The 9,185-nt window shown below is 57.3% G+C and overlaps 1 protein-coding gene across 1 annotated transcript; it reads left to right on the top strand.

The window, feature by feature from the left end:
* Positions 1-3,490: 3,490 nt before the first annotated feature.
* EDN2 (endothelin 2) lies at positions 3,491-8,797 on the top strand. Its single transcript, XM_065894626.1, has 5 exons — positions 3,491-3,545; positions 3,886-4,048; positions 5,626-5,748; positions 6,702-6,800; positions 8,704-8,797. Exons 1-5 carry the CDS (start codon positions 3,491-3,493, stop codon positions 8,795-8,797), a joined length of 534 nt encoding a protein of 177 aa, XP_065750698.1.
* The last annotated feature ends 388 nt before the right edge of the window (positions 8,798-9,185 follow it).

Here is a 9,185-nt window from a genome sequence, read left to right as displayed (position 1 = left end):
CCTCCATCCCACTCAGCTGGACAGCTATTGGATGGGACCAAATTTACTACTAGCGCAGGGGTGATGGAGGGAACTTTGGGATCCACAGGAAGGTAGCCTAGACCCGTCCCAGTGCCCCAGTCTTCCTGAGATCCCAGTGGGATCCTTCTTGACAGTCCTTCTCAAAGGGACCCAGGGTCTCGGGCTCGGCTTGGACCCCTGGGAGCTTCACTGCTATGCAGGAAAGGGTGGGGCTGGATTAGCAGCCGAGAGAACATGTCCAGCCCATCACTGTCTTGAGCAAACTTGCTCCTCCTCTTGGACCTCAGTTATCTCATCTGCCAAATGGGAGTGAAGCGCAGAGACGATTTCTAGAGGGCAGTTCCTAGCACGGTGTCTCACCCAGAAATACACCTCTTCTGCCAGCCTGCCCTCTCCTTCTTTGATTAGGCTGGTGCCAAGCATACGTGGGGCAAATTATTTTGTGTGCAAAACAATTCCCTCCAACTTCTGACAGGGTGACCTTCCATGAACCCCTGCCCCTCCACCTGTAGACTTTACCAGCCCAGTCAGGTAGCGGGGCCAGGTGAGAGTTGAGGCAGTGCTGCAGAGCAGCTGGCTGGGGCAGTTGGAAGAAGCCAGGGCAATGGGATGGGGGGGTCCATGCAGCCACACCAGCCAGGAGGCATAGAGGTGACTGTCGGGGCCCAGGCCAAGAGACATAGGGGGATGGGTCTGGCTTTTTTTTTTTTTTTTTTGCGGTACACGGGCCTCTCACTGTTGCATCCTCTCCCGTTGCGGAGCACAGGCTACGGACGCGCAGGCTCAGCGGCCATGGCTCACGGGCCCAGCCGCTCCGCGGCATGTGGGATCCTCCCGGACCGGGACACGAACCCGTGTCCCCTGCATCGGCAGGCGGACTCTCAACCACTGCGCCACCAGGGAAGCCCAGGTCTGGCTGTTTTTAACTCAGCTTAATTTTCTCTACCTGGAAACCAACTCTTGCCAGTGGGGTAACGTTGTTCCCGGAATTCTTTCACCCCATAAGACCTGGGCTCACTCAGGTCTCCAGGTCCGGCCTCTCCCTTTCACAGGAGCCCTGCTTTCCCGGCTCGAGCTGAGGGCAGGGAAAGAGGGAAACTGGAGTCGGGCACAGCTTCCTGAGCTGACCCTGGTTGCCGGGTGTTGACCCCTGCCCTGTCGTCATCCTCCTTTCACACCGGAGAAGGATCCTGTCTCCTGGTCCATTTAATTCTTCTGTTACGTTTCCCAGACTAGGAGCCTCTGGTTGCCTATTGTCCTGAGCAGGCACTTTGCATTTGTGCAAAGATTAGACACGTTAGAACCTTCGCTCTCACTCCGATGGTCTTTCCTCTTTTACTTTCTCAAATCCGAGATCTTTCTTTCTCGCTACACTCTGCTTCCTTGTCCTCTCTCTCTCCCTACCTGTCTTTATCAGCCTCCCTGTTTATTTTCTTCCCCTCCCTGACCCCCTCCTTCTCCCCGCTGACCTGCTTTTCCTCTGTCTTCTCTTCACGGTTCAGTACTTCGAATCCTCTTCCCCCCCACCACCCCCGACCCCAAGCCTAACCTAGCTTAATTCCGTATTTATATTCCCTTGGAGACTCATAGAAATGACTGAGAGCATTGCTCACCTCATTCCAGAAATACTCTTCTAAATACTTAGAGAGGCACCAGGCGGGGTAGGGCGTGAGCGCTGGGTGCGGAGTCGCTGTGCTTTACTGGAGAGACCAAGACCCAAGTTCCCATCCGGGCTCTGCGTCCACCAGCCGTGTGACCTTGGCCGGACTGGGCTCTTGTCAGAGTCTCCATTTTCTCCCGGGCAGCAGCAGAGCTGGTACCCAGATGAGAACAGCTGTGTCCGGGGCTGTGAAGGAGAGGGGTCTGTAGTGCCCTGAGCACACAGTAGGTGCTCAGAAATGTTTGTTTCTGCTTCCACTGCAGCCTGAGCCAGCCTAGGGGAAGGAAGTATCTCCCTTCTTTGTTCCGTTCTGCCCTGCTCTACCAGGATCGCATACATACATGTGTACACACATGCACAAACCCTGGGAAGAAACAGAACTGCCTGTTTTCTCATGGTCATCTATTTCTCCCTTCTTAAATGTCTAATGGTAAAAGAACAGCTGAACACAGGAACTAAACCTTGGGCAGCCTGGGTTCCTGAATTTCCAGAGTTCAAATCCAGGCCTCTATTCATTCATTCCCTCCTCCTCCGTCGGAGAGCACTCACTCAGAGGCTCCTACTGTGTGGCAGGCAGGCTCCAGGCCCAGCCGTCTCTGGAGCTCTGGACCTCGAGATCATTGAGAAGATAAGCCCAATGTCATGAGTCAGGCATAAGAGCACGGGTTCTGGGAGTTCCGAGAAATGAAAGGGCCTTTCCTCTTGTGCCTGAAGACAGGGTCCCTGAGAAGGGTGGGTTCTGAGCCAGCATAGGGGCAGGAGGAGAACACTGGCCCCCAGGGAGCCCCTCCACCACTTTGCCTTTTTTGCAGAATGTCACAGAGATGAGCGAGCCAAGGCTTCCTGTCATGTCCGAGATGGGAGGCCTTCTAAGGGGCACTGGATGTGTGTGCCCACAAGCCATCTGAAGGCCCCTTCTTGGTATCAAGGGAGTCTATGAGCCAAACAGGTTAAGCACCCACCATTTTGGCTTTGTTTTGCAAGCAAGGTGACTGAGGCCCAGGAGAGATGTCCTAGGCGGTGGCTGCTCGACTGAATAGGTTCTGGAGGGGACCAGAATTCCTGTTCCCAGGCCCCCGGGGGTAGGGGTGGGGGCTGGGGAACAAGGGAAGAAGGGTGCTTCCTGGGGGGAGGGGGGAGGAAGCAACTCCAGGCTGGTCGGAGGCCAGGGGTGAGCTGTGTCCTTCACTGGGGAAAGCAGGCCCAGAGAGGGCTCTGACTCGCCCAAGGCCACACAGCCTTGAGCAGATCTCACACCACCAAAGGGACACCCACCACCTGGTTGGCAGTAGGCAGGCAGGAAAGCAGGGTCTCCTCCAAGGAAAGGCAGGTTTTTGCTTATGGGACCTTTCACTCCAAGCTCTGAGCTCTCGGCAAGACCTGTGGAGCAGCCTCGGAGAGGAGGGAGGGGCCTCAGGACACTTGGGGGATTATCTGAGGAGGCCCAGTGGGACTGGGAGTGGTCCCTGGGGGCAGCAGGGGAGCCTCAGGACTCTGGGAGGTGCTCCAGGCTCAGAGGGAGGAGCAGGGGCCTTCCCTCCCCCCTCTTTCCTCCCCCCTCCCGTTCCCCACACCGCGGGGGCTGGGGCGGGCCAGGCGCCCTGGGAGGAGGCGTTGTCCCTGGCTCCCGGCCCACCGGTGCAGCGGGGCAGGGCGGACGGGCAGGGGCGGGGCCGTGCCTGGCGTTATAAGTGGCAGCCAGGGCACCGAGGCAATGAGCTATCGGCTCAGCTTGGCAGCAAGTCGCTGGCAACAGGCGCGCTGCCTGCTCCGGTCCAGCCTGCTCACTCTGCCACCACCACGGTCGCCATGCCCACCGCCTGGTGCTCCATCGCTCTAGCCCTGCTCGTGGCCCTGCACGAAGGTGAGCCCCTGGCCTCGGCTGCTGCAACAGCCTCTGGGTTTGTTTGTCTGTGTCTCCCCCCGGGGCTGCTGTGCCCTCCAAGCCAGCTGAGGGCGTACAGGGGCAGGCACGGTGGCCGCACGGGGCTGTGCAATTAGAGGTGATGCAGTCCCAGGGCAGCCACTAGCCTTTCCCCCCCAGAGCTGCTGGGGCTTCCCCGGGGCTGGCCCAGAGCTCCTGAGCAATGAGAACGCCAACTTCCTCAATTATGCAAGAGGAGGAGCCTGGCGGGTCCCCTATCCCAGCTGTGCCAGGCGCCCTGACCCACCTCTCCACCTCTCTCTCCCTCCTGTGTATGCAGGCAAGAGCCAGGCCGCTGCCACCCACACCCCAGAGCAGCCAGCGCCCTTGCCCCATGCCCGAGGCTCCCACCTGCGGCCTCGCCGTTGCTCCTGCAGCTCCTGGCTCGACAAGGAGTGCGTCTACTTTTGCCACCTGGACATCATCTGGGTGAACACTCCCGGGTGAGCTTCCGTGGGGATCCAAGTGGGGCTGCAGGGGGCAAGAGTAGGGGGTGCTGGCATGCCGGGGAACCTCTGGCACACTACGGAGCTCTCCCTGGGGGTATTGGGCTAATATCAGTATCAATCAGCTTTTGCTTCAACTCCTACGTGGGGGCTGCCTGAACACTAGAGAGGGCTGTCTCATGAGAATCCTCGCAATAGCCTGGTAAGAAAGTATTGGCTCCATTTTCCAGATCAGGGTACTGAGGCTCAGAGAGGTTAGATGCCTCTCCCAAGATCACGCAGGAAGGAGTAAGTGGTAGGCGGAGGCTCCATCCTAGGTCTGCGGATGCCAGAGCTCACAGCGGCTCTACCATTCTGCCTCTGCGTAATGTCCCAAGAATAATACGATCAATGACAGCACCCACGTCTTGACTGCACCAGTCCCTACGCCAAGCACTGCTGTGCATTATCGTCTCATGAGCCGCCCTCCACCCCCATCCTCCCCATGAGGCAGGTACTGCTGTTGTCGCCAAATGACAGATGAGAAACCTGCTCTGTGTCACCTGGCAGAGCCAGGGTGCGGGCCCAGGGCTGTCTGTTCTGTCTGCACCCGCACTGCCTCCGGGCCACTGCATACTTCAAGCTGAAGTTTCTCTGTGTTTGTGTTTTTTTTCCCTCACCCAAATTACAGAAGACAAGAGAAGCCCGGCACGTAAGCGTGTGTGGAGCTAATCCGCATCCAAACACTGGCTCAGGGCGGGAACCCTGCCAGTCCCTGTGTGCTGGGTCTACCTGGAGTCTTTACAGCTCCAACCACATCGTCTAAAATTAGCACTGGTACCTAAGTTGCTGGTCCAACCGGCCACAGGGTCCCTGCCCTCCCCTGGCCCGCCTTGGCCAGACTGAATCTGAACTCAATCTCAGCTGACCCCACGCACACACACACACACACACCATTTTTAAGTCAAAATTCTAAGAAACAACTTTGCTGTATAGTAGAAACTAACACACCATTGTGAAGTAACTATACTCCAATAAAACTTTTAAAAAAACAACAACAGAAAAACAGACTCTAAGAAACATTTATCACCCTCCAGACAAGTGGTGACCAGGTGGGGGCAGCTTAGCTCTGAGCCTGCATGTTTACTTCTGTGAGATGGCATTTCCTCCCTCTTCCAGGACAAGCTGAGGGTCTTCTTTGAGGACAGGGGGACCAGCCTGGTTGCATCAGCTCGCGTTCCTGTCCGGGCGGGCAGGGAGGGGCGGGAAGGACAGCTTCCACCCCCTCCTCCCCATGTTGAGAGTCCTACTGAGCAGGACCCGTGGGAGTTGAGGGGGAGCAAAGGCCCAGAGAGGGGAAGGGTCTTGCCCTGGGCTACCTGGCACCTAAGGAGGAGCCTGTGGTGGGACTTCTTGAGGTCAGGAGCTGGTTACTTTTGCTGCCACCCTGGTGGCATGGGTGGCCATCCCAGTGTGCTGTGTGGACAGTCTCAGCTTGCCAGCGGTCCTGGTTTATCTAATCCTCTCTCTCAATTTCTCTCTCTCTCTCTCTCTCTCCACCCTACACCACTACCTTGCTGGCTGCCCGCCCACAGACAGACAGCTCCTTACGGCCTGGGAAACCCGCCAAGACGCCAGCGCCGCTCTCTGCCAAGGCGCTGTGAATGCTACAGCGCCAGGGACCCCGCCTGTGCCACCTTCTGCCATCAAAGCCCCTGGTAAGTGGGCACCCAGCCTGCAGGGCCCAGGGGTGGCTGCTGGCCTGGATCTGCCCTGGAGGGCAGGGTGTCTGGGAGGCCAGCAGAGGAGCAGGGTCCTAGGGGCCCAGAGGCTGCCCTGGCTTGTTGGGCAGCATATCTTCCTGTGGGGAACCAGTCATCCCTGAGTGCCAACCCCTCTCACTGCCCAGCTCTGGGGGCTTCTGAGAGCATTACGTCCCTACTCCTGGGCAGGGGGGATTCTTCCTAGGTGACAGCTGAGGCAGCTTAGGCCCAGAGAGGGGACAGGACTGGTCCTGTCAGGCCACACAGCTAGTCAGATGGAGAGCTGGGCCTTCGGCCTTGTCCACTGACAAGGGGTTCTGGGTTCGGACCTGAGGCTCAGGGAACTTAGGAGCTTTCTCAGTTGAGAAGTAACATTCAGAGTTGGGAGGTCATGGCACCATCCCAGAGCTGTCACAGAGCTGCTGGGAGAGCCTTTGCCAAGTCTCTGAGCCCTCTGGGCCTCAGTTTTCCCATCTATAAAAGGGATGAGAGACTTTCTTCCTTCCCTCCTCTACTTGGAGCATTTGGGAAAGTAGAAACTGACTTCACCATCCCTAGCCTCCTATTCCCATGACAGTTTACGAGAAACTTCTCCCCTGAGACTCCAGCTGTGGCTCCACCCCTGCCTCAGTTTCCCCTGCAAAGGGCCTGGCTCAGCTGCAGGTGGCTGGATTCTGGAAAGGCCAGCCACCCAGCTGCCTCTTTCTGAGGCTAAGAACACATTCCCCATAGCTCAGTTTTCCTCAGTCCCCACCCCACCGGGGAAAGGAAGGATGCCAGGTGCACAGGGTGGAAATGGATCTGGTCCTGAGGGCAGGTCGGTGGGTGGCGGCTGGGCCAGGCTTGCAGCCAGGTGGCCTTGGGGCTCTGAACAGCCCCTCACTTGGGCCCTAATGCTGTTCTTTTAGGACTGAAGCTGTGGCAGTCCCAGGCAGCGGGTCCTCTGCAGCCGTCTTCCAGGCTGACAAGACATGGGCCACATCAGGAGAGCTCCTCCAGCAGCTGAGGTGAGGGGCACCTGCACTGACTGAGCGTCTTCTGTATGCCTTGCACATTTCCCAATAGAAGTTCAGAGAGGTGAAGGTGTTTGCCCAAGGTCACACAGCAAGCTGTCCTCTGGCTAACTCCAGAGGCTGTGCTCTTAACCACTATGCTCTTTGTTACCACCAGACCTGGAAGTGGACTTTTATAGAGGGTTCGAGGGCTTGTGACTGTGGAAGGTCCACAGGTATTCATTCAGGCTGTGTCTGAATCAAGCATCTCCCACATGCTGGGGTCCAGAGGGGCCAACCACCCGGCCTGGTCCCTCTCTGTGTCCCAGACTGGATTGCCTTCCTGGCGGCCTCAGCATGGCTCTCAGCTCAAGGCTTGGCACCCAGGAGGTGCCCATGAAAGTTTGTCCAACCAAACTGACTTGAGAACAGAAACCCTACAGCCGGGCTTCCCTGGTTGCACAGTGGTTAAGAATCCGCCTGCCAATGCAGGGGACACAGGCTCGAGCCCTGGTCAGGGAAGATCCCACATGCCGCGGAGCAACTAAGCCCGTGCGCCACAACCACTGAGCCTACGCGCTAGAGCCCATGAGCCACAACTACTGAGCCCGCGTGCTGCAACTACTGAAGCCCGTGCGCCTATAGCCTGTGCTCCGCAGCAAGAGAAGCCACCGCAATGAGAAGCCCGTGCACCGCAACGAAGAGTAGCCCCTGCTCACCGCAACTAGAGAAAGCCTGCACGCAGCAATGAAGACACAACACAGCCAAAAAGAAAAATAGAAAAAAAAAAGAAAGAAACCCCACAGCAACCATGCAGCGCAGTGACTAAAGGGGCAGCTTCTGAGCCAGAACTTCCTGACTTGAACCCCAGCCCTACCACAAACAAACTTTGTGACCTTGGTCTTATCACTTAACGTCTCTGTGCTTCCAATTCCTGTCTGTGAGGCGGGGACAGCAGTGCATCCACCTCATGGGCTTGTTGTAGGCTAGACAGGTTGACACACATGAAGACACTCAAACAGGGCCTGGCCTGAGGGAGCTCTGGAGGTCTTTGCCATCCCCACCTCTGTCCCTCAGGGCTCCTCGTGGCTGACCAGTGCCGGGGTGCAGCCTGGCCCCTCGGGGGCTCCCATTTCTGTGGGGAAGCAGAAACATAGGAGAAAAGGCAGGATGGTGGGATAGGTAGGACCCAGCCTACACTTAGGAACTGTCTTAGGATGAAAAAATTCAAAATAGGACTTTGCAAGTGTCCGGCACTCCGTCATTAGCAAAGAGTTTACTTTGCCAACCTGTACTCAGTCTCACACAAGTTGAGGCCTGATTTTATTTTACAGACCAAGAAAGGGGCTCAGAGAGGTTGAGACCCTTGTCCAAGTTCCCATAGCTGGGAACCGAAGCCAGCCTCCTAGCTCCCAGTCTAGAATGCCTTGAGCCAGGATGAGGCCACTTGGATGACACCAGAGTCCCCACCAGGGTCTCAGCCAAGTTCAAAGGGCAGCTAGGACCCATACCTGTCTGGGTTGGACCACCTTGAGCTGGACCTTGAGGAATGGGAATTTTAGGGGGTGGAGTTTGGGTGACGGAAGGTAAACAGCCTGGAAGGAGCAACGTGGACAGAGTTGTGAAAGTGGGAAGGCGGTCGGGGGAATCCACTGGGCTGCTCTTAGCCGTCCAGTCACTCTGGTTGCACTTGATGTTGAACATCAGTTTTGCCAAAGCTCCCGGTGGGCAGAGCAGCTTCTAACCTGGTCTGGCCTCTCCTTGATGTTCAGACCTTGTTTTCAGGGTCAGCTGTGGCCACCCGCTGACCCCATGGCTGTGAGTAAGGGATCCGTCCCCTATGGCCGCTGCCTCTCACAGGGAACTCTCAAGTGATCTATATTTCCTGAGATGCTTAATTGACCTCTCTCGATTCCAGGGACATTTCTACAGCCCAGATCCGCTTTGCTAGGCAACAGCAGAAAGCAACAAGGGAGCCCAGGCCTACACACTCCAGGTGGAGGAAGAGATAGCTCTGGAAGCTGGAGGAACTCTGGGAAGAAAGCCTGTGTGGAGCCGGGAGGAGAGGGGCATCCTAGGGCTGGGAGACCCTCCACCTGTTTCCTGGGCCAGGAAACCCACCTGCTGGAGTTGGTACAAGCTCTGGCCTCCTCGCCCTGTGGAGGTGGCCTCCCTCAAGGCAGCTCCATGCCCTCACATTGCCCGGGAAAGCCATCAGCCCCCAGGCTGCAGCCCGGCCCCCCATGCTGGCTCTGGCCCGACAGCCCTGCTGAAAGGAACGGCGTGGGGAGTGCGCTAACCTGGAGGCCACATTCCAAGAGGTGTCCTGTCTAGTGGCTACAAACCAGGAATGATGTGTGGTGGTGGACGTTCACAACTAAGCCAGCTGTAGAGGCTGGA

This window comes from Phocoena phocoena, chromosome 1, assembly GCF_963924675.1.
Source record: "Phocoena phocoena chromosome 1, mPhoPho1.1, whole genome shotgun sequence".
NCBI classification, from domain to species: Eukaryota; Metazoa; Chordata; class Mammalia; order Artiodactyla; family Phocoenidae; genus Phocoena; species Phocoena phocoena.
The sequence above is the reverse complement of the archived record's forward strand: the minus strand, read 5'-3'. Positions and strand labels throughout refer to the sequence as shown.